At 31.1% G+C, this 21,404-nt stretch overlaps 1 protein-coding gene across 2 annotated transcripts; it reads right to left on the minus strand.

Moving 5' to 3' along the window:
* Window positions 1–929: 929 nt before the first annotated feature.
* Window positions 930–10,264, minus strand: LOC110657599 (uncharacterized). 2 transcript variants are annotated; one of them, XM_021814869.2, is made up of 7 exons: window positions 10,120–10,264; window positions 6,898–6,990; window positions 3,073–6,321; window positions 2,750–2,980; window positions 2,507–2,665; window positions 2,147–2,305; window positions 930–1,383 (listed from the first exon to the last, which is right to left on the minus strand). In XM_021814869.2, exons 2-7 carry the CDS (start codon window positions 6,973–6,975, stop codon window positions 1,132–1,134), a joined length of 4,128 nt encoding a protein of 1,375 aa, XP_021670561.2. In that variant the 5' UTR covers window positions 6,976–6,990; window positions 10,120–10,264; the 3' UTR covers window positions 930–1,131. The 2 variants fall into 2 exon arrangements, with proteins under 2 accessions (XP_021670561.2, XP_021670551.2); XM_021814859.2 differs by having other exon boundaries at window positions 6,898–6,997; window positions 10,120–10,263.
* Between the last annotated feature and the right edge of the window lie 11,140 nt (window positions 10,265–21,404).

Here is a 21,404-nt window from a genome sequence, read left to right on the forward strand (position 1 = left end):
GTTTTGTAGTGATTTTGGTGTTGATTCATTTTGGGTTGCAGTTTGTTCTGATTATCAATTGAGTCGCTATATAAAAAGAATTTTAGGTCATATTCAGTCAATTTGCATTTAATGGATTATTCTATTAATCTTTTCGTTAATTTAATATTTTAATTAAAATTCAGATCGATTATATCAACACATTATCGTATTTAAATCATTTTAAATTTTATACAGATTAAAATGAGTTATAAATTGATGGATTACTACAGTTGAAAATTTGAAGGTGTTTGACCATGAGACTAAGTGCACGAATTTGCACAACTATGTTTTTTATTTAATATGCCAATCAAATTTTATTTTGTTATTTATTATAATAAAATTTCTTTGTTTCCTGTCTAGTCCTTACATAATGCGTTTGTGCGTCTGTCTTTTGGTTTTCATTATGAACTTAGGCATATGTGTGGTCAAAAAGATTCATTGAATCAATTTGGTTTACATTATCATTAATTGAATGCTAAGTTGTTATTTTTGACATTCAAATTCAAATTGAAATCGTTTAAGCAAATGATTGCATTTGATGATGTGATGAGAAATTATAAGTTCATTAAACTGCTTCTCTTTGAAAATAGGAAAAATGACTTCTTAACATTTCTTACATACCAACCAATATGGTACAAGTTTTCATTGGATTAGTAAGCTAATAGCTTATATTGTCGGAAATTAGAGATTCAAATTCTGATAATAAGAATTTTCCAAGTACCAAGAAAATGGTATTATCAAATACGTAGGAAAATTAGTTGGTAAAAATTATTGGAAAAAAAAAAAAGCATTGCTCAAATGAGTATCACTTGATAGACCCATGAATAAATTTTGTGATCTCAAAGCTGCTGCAGCTAATTCTTTGATCAGAATATTTGCAAAAAAATAAAAATAAAAAAATAAAAAAATAAAAAACCCTCAAACTTGAATATTACATGAAACAAACATCTTTGAATTCAGGCAAGGGATGATATTGAAAAACAATTTCCCTGACCAACTACGAAAACCTATGCTATTAATTATACAGGCGAAGTATCCATTTACTGTGCATAAACGTAAACAAAACAAGGAATATATATATATGGCAAACAAAGATCTGTAACACCAAAATTAATACCTCTTCCCAAGAATTATGCCAATGATGATAGATACAACAGCCACTCCCAAAATAAACTTAATGTTCATGGCATGGGAAACCTCTATGGTTCTAACATGTGTCTCCGCATTGGATGAAGTTTGGGCAGATGCGGCCTCTAACTTTTTCCTACTCTTCCTTTTTGTGGGAGCAGAAATGGTTGATCCAATGTCTCTGGATTTGATTTCTGTTCCGTCCTTGTGTTCGGCCAAATTGCCTCCATCACCCTGCAGCAGATAAATGTAAATTACTGTTTGATTTATCCTAGAAGAAATAAGCTGAGTTTGACACTAATAGTTAGGCATGCATATAAAGTTTATCATTCTGGCCATACTATGCACTAGAAATCATATAAAATCTTCAGACCAATAGAGGCCATAAGAAATAAAGAGCATATTGTCATGTTGCAAATGCAGATTACTAATGCATAGGGAGAACCTATTTACTTCAATTACATGATGCAATAACATATTTGTGTACATTTTTGCAGTTGTGTATTTAAATATCTAATAATTGATTCTTCTTCTTCTTTCTTTGACAGTTTCTGAATTGAATTCTTCTGCTTTTAATTTTTCTTTGTTTGGTTTCTTCTTTATTATACTTCGATTTGCAGGGGGATTAAGAGAGATGAGTTATAGACAAGGGAGAAAGAGAATGGGAGCCAATCCTAGGGAATGGGGAGAGAGGAAGGGTCGGGGTGGGGGGCTATCAGATTTTTATTTTTTTTTCAAACATAAATTTATGATTTTTTTTATTTTATTTTATTTAGCATTTACAAGTATTTACATTTCTTTTTGTTTTTCTTCACCAATCAATGACGGCCAAGTCCCTCTCAATTGTTTTAAAATTTACAGAATTCTTACATTGGAGAGGAATTTAAAAGTTAAAACATAAGAGCTTCAGTTGCAAGAATTTTGCAGATTGGGGTATAATTTGAAAATAATTTTGTGATTTTCCTTAATAATTTAGCATATATGAACATAAACTGACCTTTTCTAGTAATTTTCCATCAGCAAGTTGCAATTTCTGCTCAAGCTCCTTGACTTGCTTCTCTAGAAGTATGATTTCTTTTTCCCTAGCATCAAGGTCTTCAAGGGATTTCCTCAGAGCTGCTTCTCTTTCTAAATCTTTTTGAGAATTTCCCTCTTTCTGTTTGGTTTGACAACAAATATATGCTCATTCTTCAAATATTAAAAGCAATACAGAATTCTTAAAACTCAATTCACAGATATGAGATGCTGGTTTATGACTATATGACAAGATAATGATAATTCTTATTCTGACCTTTATGTTAAACTTCAGCATTTAAATTAGCCAAAGCCAAACCAAGATATAACATTAATGCCTAACCTGTTCAGTAATGATGCTTTGAGCAAGTTGTAATTCACTCTGAAGCTTTAGAACTTGATCATTTAACATATCTCTATCATGGATTTTCAGTACATGATCTTCTAGTTTCAAAGTTAACTCAGCTTCTCTTCCAGCAGCAGATGCCTGAATGTTTTCAACCTATAAGCAGTAATAGAATTCAATTAAACATCAAAAGCTTATTTTGTGGGTTCCTTTCCAATTCCAATAGTTGATAACAAATACCTCTTCTTTCAGACGGGCCTCTGCTGTTGCCAATTTTTCTTCAACTTCCTTGAGACGGTTTTGCAATGCTGACTTCTCCACAATCTCCATCTTGAGATTTTCAATCTCAGATTTTAGGGCATCTTCATTTGCTTTCTTCTCTTCACACTGGATGATCACTGACTGAAGTTCCTTCTTTACATTTTGATAAGATTCATTAAGAAGGTTGTTCTCTTCCATAAATGAAGATATCTGCAATTTGCAATTGATTAAGTCAGAAAACTGTATACCAACTAAATTACCAAATCATGATTTACCAAGACATCAGAAAGGATTTAGCAAACCTGAGACTGTAGTCTCTGTCCTTCATCATTAAGATGCTGAGTTAAATTTTCTATAGCCTTCTTTGATGTGTGAAGCTGTTCTACTGTTTCATCCTTCTCCAAATTGGTTGCAGACAGTTTTGCCTCTAGATCACTCAGTTTGGACTCATATGAGGATAGTTCCTGAGTAAGCTTCAAATTTGCCTCTGCTAACCCTGTACTCTCTTTTTCAAAGTGACTTGACCTGGTTTGGAGTTCCTCAACAATAATTTCAAAATGTTTCAATTTCAGGTGAGTCTCTTCCAGCTCAAGTTTTAGAGTTTCAGCTATTGCAGATGCTTCATGAGCCTTTTCTTCATATAATTTTATTTGCCCTTCAAGTGCATTTAGCTTCTCATTCAAATCTTTTGTTTCTGCATCTTTCTGAGTCAGTCTCTGAATGGCCTCTTGTAACTGTGTCTCCACATGAACCATCCAGGTCTCAGTTTCTGAATGAAGTTCTAGAGCCCTTGAGTGCCTATCTGATAATTCTGTAATAGTGTTCATGTGTGAAGCAATTTGTTGACACGAGGCTTCCTTCTCAGAAACAGCAGAATTTAGAAATTCCTGAAGTTCATTGACCTTGCTTTTGAGCTGATTGTTTGTCTCAACTAAGAGTTCCTTTTCTGAGGAAGAGTTAGAAGCTCTATTTTCTGCTTCCAATATCTGTTTTTTAAGTTCTTCATTTGAGGCTTCCAAAGAAGCCACTTTTAGCAAACACAAATCCAATTCTTCCTTCAAAGATGCAGATTTTCCAGCTGCTTCAGCTACCTGCTCTTCGTATAACTTCACTTGGTCTTCAAGAGTCTTCAGTTTGTCAACGAGGAATTTTACCTCAGAATCCTTGCTCATGAAGTTTTCTATAGCTTCTTGAAGTTTGAGTTCCGAATCCCTTGCCAGTGATTCATGTAATGATTCAAGTTCAGACTTACTAACAATAGCCTGCTCTAATAATTTTTCTTGTGTCTCTAGTTGTTCCTCAGTAGTCTTGAGCTTTGCCGTTACTTCACTCTCTTTTAATCCAGCAGCCTTTAGATCATTTTCAATGCACTCAAACTTCTCCTGCATCACAGTTAATTCGTTGCGCAGGACTTCCACAAGATTCTCGGCTTCAGCCAGCATCTGGCTGGAACCACTGGATGCATCTTCTAACCTTTTCTTTTCATCAGTTACTGAATTCAGGCATTCTGCCAGTTCTCTCTCCTTTTCACTGGCTGTTTGCAGTGCAACTTCAAGGTTTGATGACCTTGCTTGGAATGCCTCAATCTCAGCTGAAAGTTCAGATACTTTGTTTATGTATTTGTTGGACTCTGCTTCTGCACCCACGCATTTCTTTTCTAGTGTGCTAATCTGATCTTCAAGTTCCTGAATTCTGTACTTCTCTGCTTCTAGTAACAACTCCAACTCATTCACCTTTTTGCTGGCATCTTCTACTTTGGAATGAGATGTCTGGAACAAATCTTCAAGTTCAAGGCTGCGCTGATGATTCATGTTTGCATGGTCCTCGTGTTCAGCACACTTCACTGTAGCAATCCTCAACTCTTCCTCAAGCTCTGCACTCCTTGATGATGACTGATTTAGGGAAGATTCAAGGTGGGTTATCTTCTCCTGGTATTCCTGTATCTGGTCACTCAATTGTTTCTTTTCCTCCTCCAATTCTTTCAAAGCAGTACTGAGATCAGATATTTTCCGTGAGAATTCTCTCACTTCTCTCTCAGCATCACTGCTTCTTAATTCAACTAAATTCAGTTGTTTCTCAAGCTCCACATTCCTCTGCTCTGCAGCGATAAATCGTGTCTCAAGCTCTCTCAGTTGGGATTTTGCATCTTCTGCTGCTTCATTTGAAGCTTGGATTGAATCCTCAAGCTCCAGATTTTTTTGGATAGCAAATGCTGCAGCAGCTCCAGATTCATTGTAAAGCTCTTCCAGAGGCTTCAATTTTTGTTCTAGCTCTGCATTGTTCGACAAAGCTTGAGACAAAAGAGAATCTGCTTTAGAGAAATTCTCATCTGAAACCTTCAACTTGTCTTCAAGATCGCTGCATAATTCTTTCATTTGTGCAGCATTACTACTGAGATCTGTTACAGTTGTTTCAAGAGCTTCTTTTTCTTTCGTTACTTTCGACAGTTCTTCATGTATAGCTGAGACCTGTTCCTCCTGGTTTTGCATTGCTGCTTCAACCAATTCCCTTGCATTGACTTCCTCTTGCAGCTTCAACTTGATGCCTTCTAACTCAGAAACCTTTGCATGAAGATCTTCTCTAGTTGAACTGAGCAAATTCTCCAATGCCAAGATGTCTTCCTTCACCTGAGATTCTGAAGCTTTCCTCAGGTCCAATTCTTGTGTCAGTTCATTTATGAGAACCTCCTTTGAAGAGAGTCTTTGCTCCATGTCCAGCAGTTGTGATTTTGAAAGTGCCAATTCTTCATTAACTGCTACGAGTTCTGCTGTAGAGTTCTCAAGGGCTTCTTCAACTTTCTGGTTTTCTGCAATCTTCTCATAAAGGCCATTGACTTCCTCTTGAAGCGAAGCCATCTGTTCTTCCATTTCTTTTGCACTTGCTTTTGCTTCTTCAAGCAGCCTTTCAAACTCCAAAGCCCTTTGTGTCTCAGATTCAGCATGTGAACCACTTTGTTTGTGCAACTCCTCAAACCTCTTTAACTCACCTTCAGAAAGTTGCAGCTTTTGCTCCAACTCTTGCAAACTCTTTCTAGAGTTCTCAACCTCAATGCTAAGACCATCAAATGCTTCTTTTACCCCAGTCAATTCCTTGTGCTTCATTTCTTGTGCCTGCAGAGCCTTGTTCAAAGTGCAAAGCTGTGAACTATATTTCTCCTCAGCTTCAAATAATTGATCTTGCAATTTCTTGTGATTCTGTTCAATCTCCTCATACTTCTTTTCACCAACCTCCAAGTTCTCCTTTGCAAGCAAGACCTCTTCTTTCAATTTTGTATTTTCTGATTCAGAATGCTTTAATGCTTCAACTACTCTTACCAATTCAAGTTCCAGTTCCTTCACCTTCTCTTGTGCTTCCAATAATTCTCTGGTTGAACTGCTTAAGCTCCTTTCTATTGCTGATGGCTTCTCGTCATCCGCAGTCGCTGCCTTAGCTGTATGAGAGGCATCCTTCACATCAAGCAATTCCTTCTCTACTTTTATGAATTCTCCGTCAGTCTCATCCTCGTCTCTCTTTCCTGCTTTTTCTATTTGCGGCAAGTCTCCATTTGTTGCCTGTAATGTATTAGAATCATTAATGATTTTCAGTGAAAGAATTACAGATTCCATGATAATGAATCGCAATTGTTTTGGTTATCATAAAATTTGAGCATGCTAAGGTTTCACCAACTTTATTATCCATTCTTTTTATTATAATTTCTTCTATTTCTTTGAATTATACGGAATTTCTTGTATTCATTTTATTATCTTCATGTTCATAGCAAACATAATAAGGAAAAAAAAAACTGATAAAAAAATTTCTCAAGAGCATGCTAGAAAACATGAAATAAATGATGACTTAGCAATAATAGTCGGAATAGTTAGATTACCACTTGAAAACTTTACAGAATATACATAAATTTGATTATTAATAATTTAAAATAAAATAAAATAAATAAAAAATTCATCAAGAATTAAAAAAAGTTAAGAATATAAGACTTCTATAATGCAATTCTATTTCATTTGCGCTCAAATGAGAAACGCTGGACTTATCATATTCATGATTATGCATATGCATTATCAATCTTCTTTCATCATAATAATAAAGCATATTTCATTTTTAAAAAAATAAAATATATTCTACAAACTTACCTTGATAGGATCGTCTTTCTCCTTGGTATCTACCTTCAATATTTCTACCTCTGAAGCCATTTGGGTCTCGTCTTCCATTCTAAATTTATACCTCTGAAATCTTCACAAGTTGATAGTTATGCTTAGGCTAACATAAGCAACAATACAGCAAAGATGACACAGAACATGCCAAAAAAAAAAAAAAAACCTCTAGGATTTTGGCTGTGAAAGACATGCAGCACATGGTATGGTAGATAGTACCGAATTTTTTATTTTTTTAAATTCAGTTATATGGCAATTGCATTTAGCTGAGCTGGGCAAACTAATTAATCTTTTTCTTAAAAAAAAAAACAACTTGAAATATGTGCCAGCAGAGGCACCTGGCAATGCCAAGCTAAAAACACATCAAAGGGTACCCATAAAAAAATCACAGCCTATATGTTATAAGTAGGTACGCAAATCTAAGACACACAAATAGCACAATTACATAGTATAGAAAAGAATAAAAGAATAATACAGAATTTAACGTAGTTAGACCACCGTAAGGTTTATATCTACAGAAAGAGTTCCACTATAATGAAAAATTATATTCAAAACTTTCAAATCCTAATATGAGTATATCTTACAACTATCACAAAAGCTAAAATATTATAATATTTATACTGGCCCGTGTCCTTTACTAACATCACAAATTTTGCCTTTATCACAATCGGGTCGTAAAATTCATGAAGACATCTACGTAAAAATAACAATATACTCACACGTACAAAGCCGAGAGGTGTTTTAAACTGCTAAACCTTTCTTATCTTAACTAAAAGATTTGTTTTTGAACTTCATCTTACCAAAAACTTTTAGCACCAAATTCTCAGATATTCAATTCAGAAAGCGACGTTAAAAATAAAATTATTGTACATTATTTCCATACAACTCTTGCAAAATGAAACTGACACCATTAGGAATTAAAGCGGGAACAAAAAGGTCCAACGTTCAATATTATGTTGGAAATATTAAACATCACAAATTCAAATGTCAAAATATAGTCCTTATTTTTTAATAAAGGAAATTTAAAATGACATAATTTTGCAATTGAAGATAGCAAGTCATATATATATATATATATATCCTTTCCAAATTTTCTAATCATAATAGCTTTGATCATGCTGGAAAAAGAAATTTAACATTAATGTAATATTATTTATAATCTATTATTTTATAAAATATTAAATAAATGGGTGAATTATAGAAATTTTATCACATTTAATAAAATTCACTTATATTATTATTTTTAAAATATATTAAATAATAATGTATACTTTAATTTTTTTTATTACATTTAAACTCATATTTTAAGTAAAATAATTTTTAATCCCTCACATTTTAGTTTTAGTTCTTCATATTTCTAGGATAAAAAATAATTTCATTTGAAAAATTAAAGTGTTAGTTGCAATCAAATTTTGGAAATTAAACTATATCATATTTTAACTAAAAGACTAAATTGTTGAGAAATTAAAGTTGAGAATTATTTAACTTATTTAAAAAATAAGGACTATTTTGCTAAATTTCATATTTTTTTATAATTTATCCTAAATTAAAAAAAATACTATATAAAATCCATTTCAAAATTTGAAATAAAATGTAAATAAAAAATGTAAATGTATAAAAAAAATCATAATTCTTCTCCAAATTATCATATGATGTTATCGTGTGACACCATTAAATTTGTCGGCACAAAATAGTTATCTCTATGATGTAAAATATAATCCCAAACATACATGCATGTAAGAATAAGACATAATTTATGCCTGGCTTGTCTCGCTAAGAAGATAAATTACTTAAGAGTTTTCATTCTACCTATTTTTATATAACAAAAAATAACACAATTCTCTCTCCAGTAACTCAAAAAGATGCAATCTCAATCGTCCATTGCAGAAGATGAGATGCATCTATCGAACATTGAATAAATAGCTTGTCTTGAATTCAACTTTTTCTCATATTTTTTGCAGTATAAATACCAAAAAGAAAATAATAATAATAATAATAATAATAATAATAATAATAATAATAATGATGGGTGGATCCCACTAAACTTGGACATTCCGTCTCCGTCTCCGTCTCCGTCTCCTTTTTGAATATTGTTTTGTTTTCTTCTATTTTCCATCTTTACTAAGCGTTTCAAAAGCTTAACAGCGCAATCGGCTCAACCTTTTTCTCCTTTCATTAGGAACCTTAATTGCAATTTCACAATAAGACAAATAATTGCATTCTATTTTAATTACTGTTTTGAAAAATAAGGAAAATAAGGGCTACAGTTATTTAGGGAAAATTTTATTTAATAATTTTTCTTAAAATAAATATATTTATAACAGTCAATTGTTAATATTTTCTTTAGCAATTTTTATTTTACTTTTAAGTGGTATTTTAACAAATACTTATTAAATACGAAATATAAATAAGTTTTTAAATAAAAATCTACAATATTATGCGTACACGTATTTAACTAATAATAATAATAATAATAATAATAATAATAATTACAATTTATTTTCCCCACACATGTAAATAACAAGCATTAATCACCCATTCCTCATAAATTTTCCTCATATATATATATATATATATATATATATATGCTTTTCCAGCCTCTTCCACCCTGTTCCTATGAAAGGGATCTACTGTTTGTTAGAGTGTAAATAATAATTAGTCTGTGAATAGCCATAATGATTTCAAGCAGACAATTCCAGAATAATTTAAATTGACATCCATATTTTAAATCTCTACCTAACATTCAGCAAACAAAAGGAGGGAAAAATAAAATAAATCAGTTTTACTTGATTTAAAAAAAAAGGGTAGTGATCAAGATTAGCTATTTTTTTTAAAATGAGCAAAGTACATGTATTTCAATACAAACTTCAAATTGATCAGATAGAAAAACTTCAATCAGGAAAAAAAAAATTGACAATCACTATTGCCAGGAGTTGATCATGGCTGTGATCCTCATATGAATTGCTTCCAAAGGAAAATAACATGAAAGGATTAATCAGAAATCTATTTGATAGACAATTATCATCATCAAATTAGCTAATCAAAACAAAAACAATAAATTTCACACTCACTGTTTCTGAATCAACAACCCAAAAGACATAGAAATCGAAAACAGATTAATTTAGGAGGAGGATGAGGTGAAGAAGATTACAAAAGGAAATATAAGAAAAAAATAATTGAGAGAAGAGACAGATTACTTGCCTGATAGATCGAAAAAGGTTTTCCTTAGCTTTGAAGAAGTTTTTTTTTTCTTTTATTTTTTTTTTTAGTTTGAAAAGCAAGGAGGAAAGAGAGTTTGCAAGACGATGATGGTGACGAAGAAGGAATTGAAAATTGTGAGAGAATATTTGGCATACAACGAAGGACAAAGAGGGAGAGTGTGGACTCCACTTACTGGTTGGTGGTTCCTCCTTAGTGAAATTATAAAATAAGACGATTACCTGGATAATGCTTTATATGGAACAACAAATCAATAAAGTATAAGTAAATGTATATAAAAAGATTTCATTAAATAAAAATTTAATAATTAATTCTGTAACTTTTAAGATTTATTTATACCTAATTAATCTATTTATATCTGATTAATTTATTATTTTATATAAATTTTTTATAAAAATTTTAATTTCACTCTATAATTACTCTCTTTTTTAATAATTAATTTTACGATCAATTTATTTTAATCATAACATATTAATAATAATTAGTGAGTTAAACCGTGAAAATAATCTCTCGACATTTTAAAATAAAATAAATAATTTAAAAATAAATATATAAAAATAACTAATTTTAAGATTCTTTTTATTCACTGTTTTAAAAGTGAAAAAAGACTGAATAATTTACTCAATTGGCTTTTGCTCTCAATATTTTGTGAATAATTTGTGATGAAATTTTTATTACTATGGTGAATTTTAAATAAATATTTTTACAAAATTAAAATTAAATAATATTTATTTATTTTATAAGTGCAATCTAATAAATAAAATGACAACTATATATTAACATAAATGAGTATACATTTACATATAAATGGAGATTATGTAGTAATTATAGAAAAATAATGGCATGTACTTATTTGAGTATATAAATATAAGTAATTTATTTATTTTTTTAGGATAACTACAAATGTGTTTTTAGAAAGGGAAAAATGTTTTCATCACTATAAAGTTTATCACTCAATTTCTCTTCAATTATGCAAGTAAAAATGAATTTCAATTTTTATAATTTATGTCTAGAAATATAGCAAAATTATGATATTTAAAAAATTATTAAATATATTAAAAATAATGTTCATTCATTCATAAAATTTTTTTTATGAGATTCATCTCATATAATTTATATAAGATTTCACATATGTAAATGTAAAGAATATTATAATTTTTTATTAAAAATATTCAAAATTTTATTTTTAAAAAATTATGAAATAATAATTTTTAATTATATGAAGTGAAAATAATTTATTTATTATAATATAATCATTTTCAAAAATTAAAAAAAAAAAAGAAAATAGTTTAGTCGGGAGATTGAGAAAGTAAATAAGATTTAAGTTTTATTTGTTATTGAATTTCAGAATTTAAAATTATTTTTTTAAATAAAAATATTATTTTAAATATATTTAAAAAAATAGTTTAAAAAATTATTTTATTATTTTAATATTTTTATAATTAAAATTAATTTAATTTAATTTTTAAATTTTTTCTAATTAATATATTTAAAAAATAATTTTTTTAATAATAATGTATGTTAAATACGTCCTTAATTGATCAGTGGAGAGGAATGAAAAATGGCTGGCTTATTTGGTCTTAAAGTGGCGGCCACAGTCGACCGACCAAACCGCCCTCCTTTGCGTGCCAACATGACTATTGTGTCTTTTCGTTGCCTGATTTTGACCATTGCGCTTCCATTTTTGTATTTTACACCCTTTTTTTTTTGCTTTTTAATTTAATGCTTCTATTAATTCAACATTTAAAAATTAAAGCCCAACTAGTTGATCTGACGGTTAGACTGAAAATTAGATGAATAATATATTCAGTTTATATTTAAGTTATTTTATTTTTTTTATCTCAAAAAATTTTTATATTTTATTAATATTTTAGGTTTTTTAAGTAAATTTTTATGTGTTGAATGAAATGGAATGATAAATTAGTTGATAAATTAATGAGTTAAAAATAAAAAATATTTACTAAAATTTATAATTATAATAAATTTTTTTAATTTCATTAATTATTAGTAGCATACTAACACGTTGCTCGAGTTTATTTTATTAATTATATTATATTGGTAGAAATATTTTTATTTATTTTAAATATTATTTAATTATAAAAAATTTGGATATTATAAAATGACTAATAATATTAATTAGATTGTGATTGAAATACCATAAATTTTTATGTTATTTGCATGTACAATTCTATACAACAATTATTTTATTTTTGAGAAGTAATTTGGCCATCTCATAGCTTATAGTTACAGGGACATGCCAGATATTAAGTATATCACCTAGGATTGCACTCTGACTTCTTGAATCAAACGATTGTGAGAACTAATTCTACTATACACAATTTCGTTAATCTCATGAATAAAAAGTAATTAAAGGCAAATGAATTGAAATTGAATACTTTGATTGCTTAAAAGGAAAGTACAATACTTAAAATTAAATGAAAAAACTTTGAAAAAATAAAAAACTAATAAAATAAAGATAAAAGACTATTAGAGTATAGTTGAGTTGTTGTTGTTGTTTGATGTGATGGGGCCTTTAATATCTGATCTTTATAGCTTTCTTTGTAGGTACCTGAAAAACTCTAGAAAATATCTTATCACGTTCTACAATTATCAATAGTTGCCTGCCCACTCATTGAAACTGCTTGGAATTACTTAAAACTACTACCAACTTCATTCTTTCATATAACCATCTAGCAATGGACAAATATTTACTTAATAATTATCTTAGGCCATAGCTTAATTAAATTAATAAAATAAAATTAATTGAATTATTTTCACAAAAAATTAATTAAATTAATTTTTTGCCCTAAAAATAATTAATAAATAAATTAATTATTTTAGTGTAAACGATTGCCTTTCACACCTAGATTGGCTGACTAAGCCATTCTGGGTGGACAAGAATTGGTATTAGCTCATCTCTTTGCTGTTCAAAATTCAAAAATAATCCAGTATCTCTTGTGATCTTCTTTGGAATTTGAAATTTAAGCTAACTTTATCCTGTAAGAGTCCAATTCCTCATGTAATTCTAACTATAGCAAACCATAATTCCCATAGTATTAACATTAATGACATTTACTTTACTAATCTCACCTTGCTTTTCGAGGCTTCCCCAATTAAACTCAATAATTATCACTTTCAAAACTAAATCACCAAACCCATGAAAATTCTTCTCTCTCTCTCTCTCTCTCTCTCTCTCTCTCTCCATTCTGTGTGCTTACTCTTGCCATCGATTCACGATTCGGAACAACACTTCACCATCATTCGTCCTAACGTTGGCCATCAATCCATTGCCACCCGCCGTGTTAGTTATGTGTGGCCTAGAGCATGCACTAATCGTGTAATTTGTAAATAACATTGTAAATATTATGATGGCAATGAACGTTTCATTTAAATGTTATGTGTGTTTAATACCATATTTATTTGAAATTGTCTATTAGCAATATGTTATGTGTTCTATTCTTATGAGATAAGAATATGAGTGGCAAAATACATGGGACATTTGTTATAAATCAGAGTTCGCAGCTAAAGGATATTTTGATGGGCACATTATATCCAAAGAGCTGTCACCTCTTTTTATCTCCATTGATCAGTATGAGATACTGATGACTATGGAATAGTGAACCTCATGCCATCTGATATGAGATATCGGGATAAATACAGTGGACACTTATGCAATAAGTAGATCAAATTTGTGATGTTCAGATAACATGAACATGGCGTTTACTCGAGTCAATAAAATGTTATATGTGTCATACTAGTGCATATAATTCTTAGACCTAAGATGACACGATTGTCTCTTATATGGGTGGTTTGAGCTCGATACCACTTACATATCTGTACTGTATATAGATACTTCGGTGCGTGTTAGCTCATATTTGTCATATATTGGGATAAGTGTTCAGTCAAGAGGGGACGCCTTGAGTAAACAGGGTTAAAAGTCATATGCGGATTTGAGCAATTCTTGACAAGATTAAGTTCTTGGCCAGGACGGATGACTTTGTCAGGAAAGGTGTTGTAACATCCTCATTTTAGCTAGTCCGCATCTGCATCGTCTTAGGTGACTGATGTCATCTGCATACCTAGAACGTCAAAAAAATATATATATATATATATTTAAACTAAAGTGAGGAACTATAATTAACTCAAATATTAATAAGAAAAATTTAGGAAAAATTTTAGAAATAAAATACAACCAAGTTAAATGAGCCGGTGCCCTCGCGATGGGTAACCCAGTGAGAAGTTGCGGTTCTTGCAACTAGGAGCCCTAGACCCGAGGGAAAAAAATTATAAAATAATTATTGGGACTCCAGAGAAGAGTCATTGAGGTTTCTATGGCACTAGAATGCCAAGAAAAGGCTTAGAAAAATTTTTCAATCGGTACAGACAATTTTGGCCCGTTAAGCCAAACGGAGGGCATTTTGGTCATTTCATCTTCAGAGATAATTTTTGGCCGACTTGTCCAGTTAAGCAAATAATTATTATGATCTAAAATATGAATAAATATTGTTAAAAATTAAATTGGAAATGAGTAGAGAAGAAAAGAAAAGAAAATGAATTAAAATTTCAATTTTGACCTCATGCTTATGTCACTAAGCACTCCCATCCAATCACCACTTAACAAAATAAATAAAAGGGATAAAAATGAAGCAAAAATGAGATAAAAACAAAGAAATCTGCTTCATTTTCCACAATCAGCCAAATCAAGAGAGAAAGAGAGAGAAAAGGAAAAGAAAGAAAGAAAGGAAGAAGGAGAAGGAGCTGAACAGTAGCAGAAACAGGGGTTCAATAGGGCAGCATGTTTCTCTTCCATCCAGGTGAGTTTGGCTCAACATCTACCGCTAATTTTTGGATATGTTTGAGGTATGTATGTGTGGAAGTTATGGTTAAAATTTGGTGATTGTTCAACGCTTGGATTTGGAGAAATATATTGTTGAACACAGGCTGTCTGTAGGTTGAATTCTGAATTTTGGCTACTGAAATTTGAGAAAAATAAATAGTTAGGATGCTTATAAAATTATGAAATTTGGTACAAATGATATTTGGGATGTTGAGGCTTCTGTGTTAAAATTTGGTAAATTTTAGACTTGTGGTTTATGAGATATAAATTGTTTTGCATGAGCTGTCTAAGTAAGACTGATTTCTGCAAAAATTCAGATTTTGAAGGGTTGAATGAATGTTTTGATATCTCATGATATAGAGATGATTTGATGCTAAAATTTTTACTGATATTGTATAGGGATGTCTTGAATATATGGTTAAAATTTGGAATTTATCTGACGGTTAGATCATTATATATAAATTTGAATGCACAAGCTGCCAGATTGGGTATTAATGGGTTGTGGATTTAAGATTTATGATAGGAGTTTAGTCCAATTTAAGGGGAAATGCTGTTGAATTTTTATTGAATATTTAATTTAGGAAAGTGAAGTTATAATTGATTATGATTATTATGGTTCTAGGAGAAATCTTGAAGAATAACAAGCTCAAGGTTGGTTTCAAAAAGGTTAGTGCTAATTTATCCTTAAAACTTTGTATATATATATATATCATGTGGAGTATGAAATGAGGGTGAAATTAAGAGAATTGAAACAAGTTTGCATGAATAAATTCCACCAATTTCGGCAGCCTTAGGATACATTAGGGTTTCATTGATTAGATTGAGTTATAGTTGTACATGGCTGCCATTGAACATAAATTAGATACTTTGATTCATTGATTGCATGTATATGGAGAATTGAAATGGTAGAGTTAGGGTTTTGGCACAAATTTGAGATTTTGTTTATGTAATGATGAAATTGAGTTTTAATGGTCAATTAGTGACCATTTGGTTATTGGTAAACAAGAAATGAAGTGTGTTTAGTGATGGGATTTAGGTTTAGTGTGGCTGCCCTAGGTGACCTGCAGAATTGGACATGAGTCTAGCAGGTTTGAGCAGCCATAACTTAAATTGTAGAGGTTCAATTGGTGTTTGGCCAATTGGACATGAAACTAGACACATAATGGCACAACTTTGGTGAAGAAACCATGCCCATAAGACCAAACCAAGTGGACCACAAGCTTGCCCCAATCCGGGTGACCTGCAATCTGTTTTTGCAGAATGACCAAATGAACAGTGATTGTTCATTTGGCCATAACTCAGTGTAGAATGGTCCAATTGACCTGAAATTTTACCAACAACAAGCTAAGATATAGACCAACAACTTTCATGAAGAAGCCTACCCCAAATTATGACCAGAACCTATCCAACAAGGGAGTTGCAGTCACTGTTCACTGCACTGTAGATATGGTCAGTCCAGAAAAATTCTAATCCGGCCAGTTGTGGTTTTTGGACCATAACTTGAGATAAAAAACTCCAAATGGAGTGATTCAAAAAAGGAAATTTAACTAGATAAAATAAGAAACAACTTTCATGTTGATTATTTTGCCAAATTCCCACTGCAAAACTGTCTAATGGAATAGTAAAAATAAGGTATGAAAACTGAAAATTCTGCTCAATTAACTTTAAGCTTAGAAATGGTATTGGCAACCAATACCAACAAATTTTGAATGCAAAATGTGGTATGTTGGGAGTATTAAAACCAATGTACCTATTGTCTATGCAAAAGTCAACATTTTGGTTGACTAATGAAGTGAATAGTAACACCAAAACTTGAAATTCAAAAATTGTAAAACTCAAAAGTGTAAAATGCCCTAGTATACCTAACAAGATTGGTTTGGATAGCTTGGCATGCCAATAGGATTTTGATAGCAGTACTGAGTATGATGTATGGCTTAATTGCCATTCTGTGATGTGATAGCCTATGGCTATAGTGATTATGATGTTTTACTTGGCTTTATGCCTTATTGCTTTTATGGCTTATTAGCCATTCTGTTTGCACACCGGGAGACACATTGTGACCGATGCTGTGATGGCCTGAGGTACGTGGTACCTAGTGCTAGTTTACTCGTTTTGTAACACCCTCATTGTAGCAATTACGTACATTCTACTGTTTCGGTGACCGGTGTTGGTCCGGACAGCTAGAACGTTTGGAAAAATATTTAAACTAAAGTGAGGAACCATAAATAACTCAAATATTAATAAGAAAAATTTAGTAAAAATTTTAGAAATAAAATACAACTAAGTTAAACGAGCCGGTGCCCTAGCGATGGGTAACCCAGTGGGAAGTTACGGTTCTCGCAACTAGGAGCCCTAGACCGGGGGAAAAATTATAAAATAATTTTTGGGACTCCAGAGAAGGGTCATTGAGGTTCCTATGGTATTAGAATGCCAAGAAAATATTTAGAAAATTTTTTTAATCGGTACAGACAATTTTGACCCGTTAAGCCAAACGGAGGGCATTTTGGTCATTTCGCCTTCAGAGGTGATTTTTGGCCGACTTGTCTAGTTAAATAAATAATTATTATAATCTAAAATATGAATAAATATTGCTAAAAATTGAATTGAAAATGAGTAGAAAAGAAAAGAAAAATGAAAGAAATTGAGAATAATGACATCACATGATGTCATTGCAATGCCCTCCACCAATCAAATTTCAACAAGCACTTTAAAAGGAGATAATTGAGACAAAAATTGAAAACAAAATCTGCATCTTCTCTCCCAAAACCAGCTAGCAGCCACCTCTCCCATTTCCACCATTGTTATCCTTCATTACACCTTGCTAACTTTAAATTTTTCACCATAAAATCCCTACCTTCCTTCATAAAAATTTAATATTACATCTTGAGTAAGTGATTGGCTGCCAAGAAAGTGAAGGAAAATTAAAGTTTGGCTAAGAGAAAATTCTGCCCTCCTAAGGTTAGTGCTAAATTCTTACTTCTTCCTCTTATAATGATGAAAATAAAGTGAATTACACTAGAATTACATGATAAATGATGAAAATAAAGTGAGTTACACTAGAATTACATGATAAATGATGAAATTGATGGATATATGTTAGACTAAGAATCCAGCCAGCTTGTGTAGGAGTAGGATTTGAAGTGTTTTATTGCAAATAAAATGGATAACTTGCTTGATTATGATGAGAAGTGTGATTAGTATGTTTAATTGGTGTGTGTTGTGTGAACCTTGAATTTGAGCTAGGGTTTTGGGAGAGAAACTTGGACTTTGCTTGTGAAATGGTGAGTGAACATTTTAATGGTCAATTAATGACCATTTGAGGGAAGTTGACCATAAATTGAAGTGCATTAGAGTGTTACACACTGAATTGATAGGCTGCCTAGTGACAGCAGCAGGGTGGCTGTGATTCCAGCCCACTTGGACAGCCATAACTTTGGCTGTGTAGGTTCAATTGGTGTTTGGCCAATTGGACATAAAACTAGACATAAAATGCCACAATTTTGCTGAAGAAACCATGCCCAAAAGACCAAAGCAAGAGGACCAAAAGTTGGCCCCAATCAGGATACCCTGCAAACAGGTTCTGCAGAATGACCAAATGAACGATGCTCGCTCATTTGGCCATAACTCACTGTAGAATGGTCCATTTGACCTGAAATTTTTACAGCAACAAGATGAGATATATACAAACAACTTTCATGAAGAAACCTACCCAAATTATGAGCGGAACCTATCCAACAAGGCAGTGGCAGTCACTGTTCATGGTACTGTAGATTTGGTAAATTCTGCAGAATTGAAATCCGGCCAGCTGTGGTTTTTGGACCATATCTGGAGCTACAAAACTCCAAATGGAGTGATTCAAAAAAGGAAATTCAACTAGACAAAATAAGGAACAACTTTCATGTTTACCATTTCCTCAAATTTCCACTGTAACAGTCCCTAATAGAACAGTAAACTTATGGTACAAAAATTGAAAATTCTGCCACTTAGTGTTAGGCTTAGAAATGGTAATGGTGATCACTTCCAACAAGTTTTAAATGCAATATGTGGTATGTTTGGAGTGTCAAAACCAATGTACCTATTTTCTATCCAAAAGTCAACATTTTTGTTGACCAATGAGGTGAATAGTGACACCAAAACTTGAAATTCAAAATTTGAAATTAGAAATGCATCTAGGGGACTTTAAATTGCAATTGGCAATTAATACTAGCAAATGTAAAACTCAAAATGTGGGATCTTGGTGTAATTAGAATTAATATATCCACTAAGTATGAAAAAGTCAACATTTTGGTTGACTAGTAAGGTGAATAGTAATCAAAATGATTAGTAAATTAAGATGAAAACCTAGAACCAATTCTAAGCTTAAATGCTTAGAATTGTATGACAAATGTGGACTATGTATCTTAGTGAAATTGTTAAAAGGAAATTAAGACCATAAATTTGAAATCCATGAAATATTCATGGATTACTTGAAACATGAAAAATAAGTCACCTAATGGATGTGAATAGATAGTTAAGGCTTATATGCCCATCACAAATGGAATTCATCAAATATTAATAACTCAACTTGAAATATAAAATTTGTGACTACATAAGTAGATTCTTAAATGTATAAATGAGAAAGGAAAAATGTTTTGAATACAATGGTACATGTGAACCATTGTTTAGAAGTGTGATCAATATGAATAACATAATGAATGAATAAATGAACCATATTAATGTATGAATGAGACATTAGTTCTCATTATTGTAGAGAGGAGAAGTATTTTAAGTACAATGGTAAAAAAAAGATAATTGATGTGAATTGTGATCATATAAATGATCAAATGAAGGTATGAATTATAATTGAAATTTATCATTAAATAATGAAGTCATAAAACACAATATATTAATATTTAATGATATTATGTGCCCTTGTATTGCCTAGACACGTGTATCAGATTGGATAGATTGGCATGCCAATAGGGTATTGTTTTAGCAGTACTGCGAAAGGCTTTATGCCCGTATTTAAGGCTTTATGCCCGTATTCATGGCTTTATGCCCGTATTCATGGTTTTTTGCCAACATTCATGGCTTTTATGACCCGATTATGTGTTATCATGGCTTTTTAGCCATCGATTGCATACGTGGTTGGCGTTCGCATCCCATGGTATGACGGCCGAGGCACGCGGTGTCGGTGCCAATGACCCGTTATCGATTTAGTCGACTGTCATAGGTTACTTGGCGATGAAATTTATTGAGATAAGTTAAGAATATTAGCAATTAAAAATATTAGAAATTAAATAAAATAAATGAGTAAGATGACCTAAAATAAATTAGGATAGTTATTTATTAGAAAGAATCGAAATGAACTGCACAGATATCAAAATTTACTTATTATGAAATAATCTGAGACAACCTAGCAAGTATAGAGAAAATGCTAAAAGATTAGCAAAGAAAATTATAACATAAATAAATATTGCAAATGTGCTTATATAACAATATAAGCATAAATTTATTATTTTCAAATCATTTTTCTTTGTACATTATTACTGTACATTGGCAAATAAACACTTTCAAAGAAGACTAAATTAGGATATAACACATTAAATTTTAGAAACCGCATGTGAAATATAAATAAATCTTGATTATTTGAATTATGTTTTATGTCTATCTTTATTTTTATATTATTTCCTTGTTATATTATTGCACCACTAAGCAGCAATGCTTAGCGCGATGGAATTATTTCCTTCGTGCAGGTATTGAAGCTAGAACGCAATGGACGTTTGACTGGGAATTTTGGGAGTTTTGATCTGCGGAAGTATCTGAAATATTCAAGGTTGTCACCTCCTCAGAAATGCATGTAGATAGGGCCCATATAGATCCTATTTTGTATTTTGTATAAAATGCTAGATATTGTATTATGATGAAAATTATGAAATTTTGTAATTATTTTGTAAATTATGTAAATTAAGGAAATTTGAAAATTTTGCTTATGTAATTTGAGAATGTTTACATATGAATTGAGTATGCATGGAAATGATTATGAAATTGAAATGTATGAATGAGACTTGAAATATGAGAAAATTATGAGAATGATTGATGAGATAATTATGATTAGCATGGATAAGACTTTATTCTGAAAATATTATTGAAACTTTCAAACAGGTAAGTAGTAAAATACGTCAACTGGTAATAAAATAGGGGAAACTCTGCTGGTTTTTCCGTCGAAAAAATAATTAATATTAAAATATAACAAGATCAAAATATTTTATCTTACTTTATTCCTTTCATATTTTGATCTCGTTATATTTTAATATTAATTATTTTTTCGATGGAGAAACCAGCAGAGTTTCCCCTATTTTATTACCAGTTAACGTATTTTACTACTTACCTGTTTGAAAGTTTCAATAATATTTTCAGAATAAAGTCTTATCCATGCTAATCATAATTA

The sequence above is a fragment of the Hevea brasiliensis genome, chromosome 5, assembly GCF_030052815.1.
Source record: "Hevea brasiliensis isolate MT/VB/25A 57/8 chromosome 5, ASM3005281v1, whole genome shotgun sequence".
Lineage (NCBI taxonomy): Eukaryota > Viridiplantae > Streptophyta > Magnoliopsida > Malpighiales > Euphorbiaceae > Hevea > Hevea brasiliensis.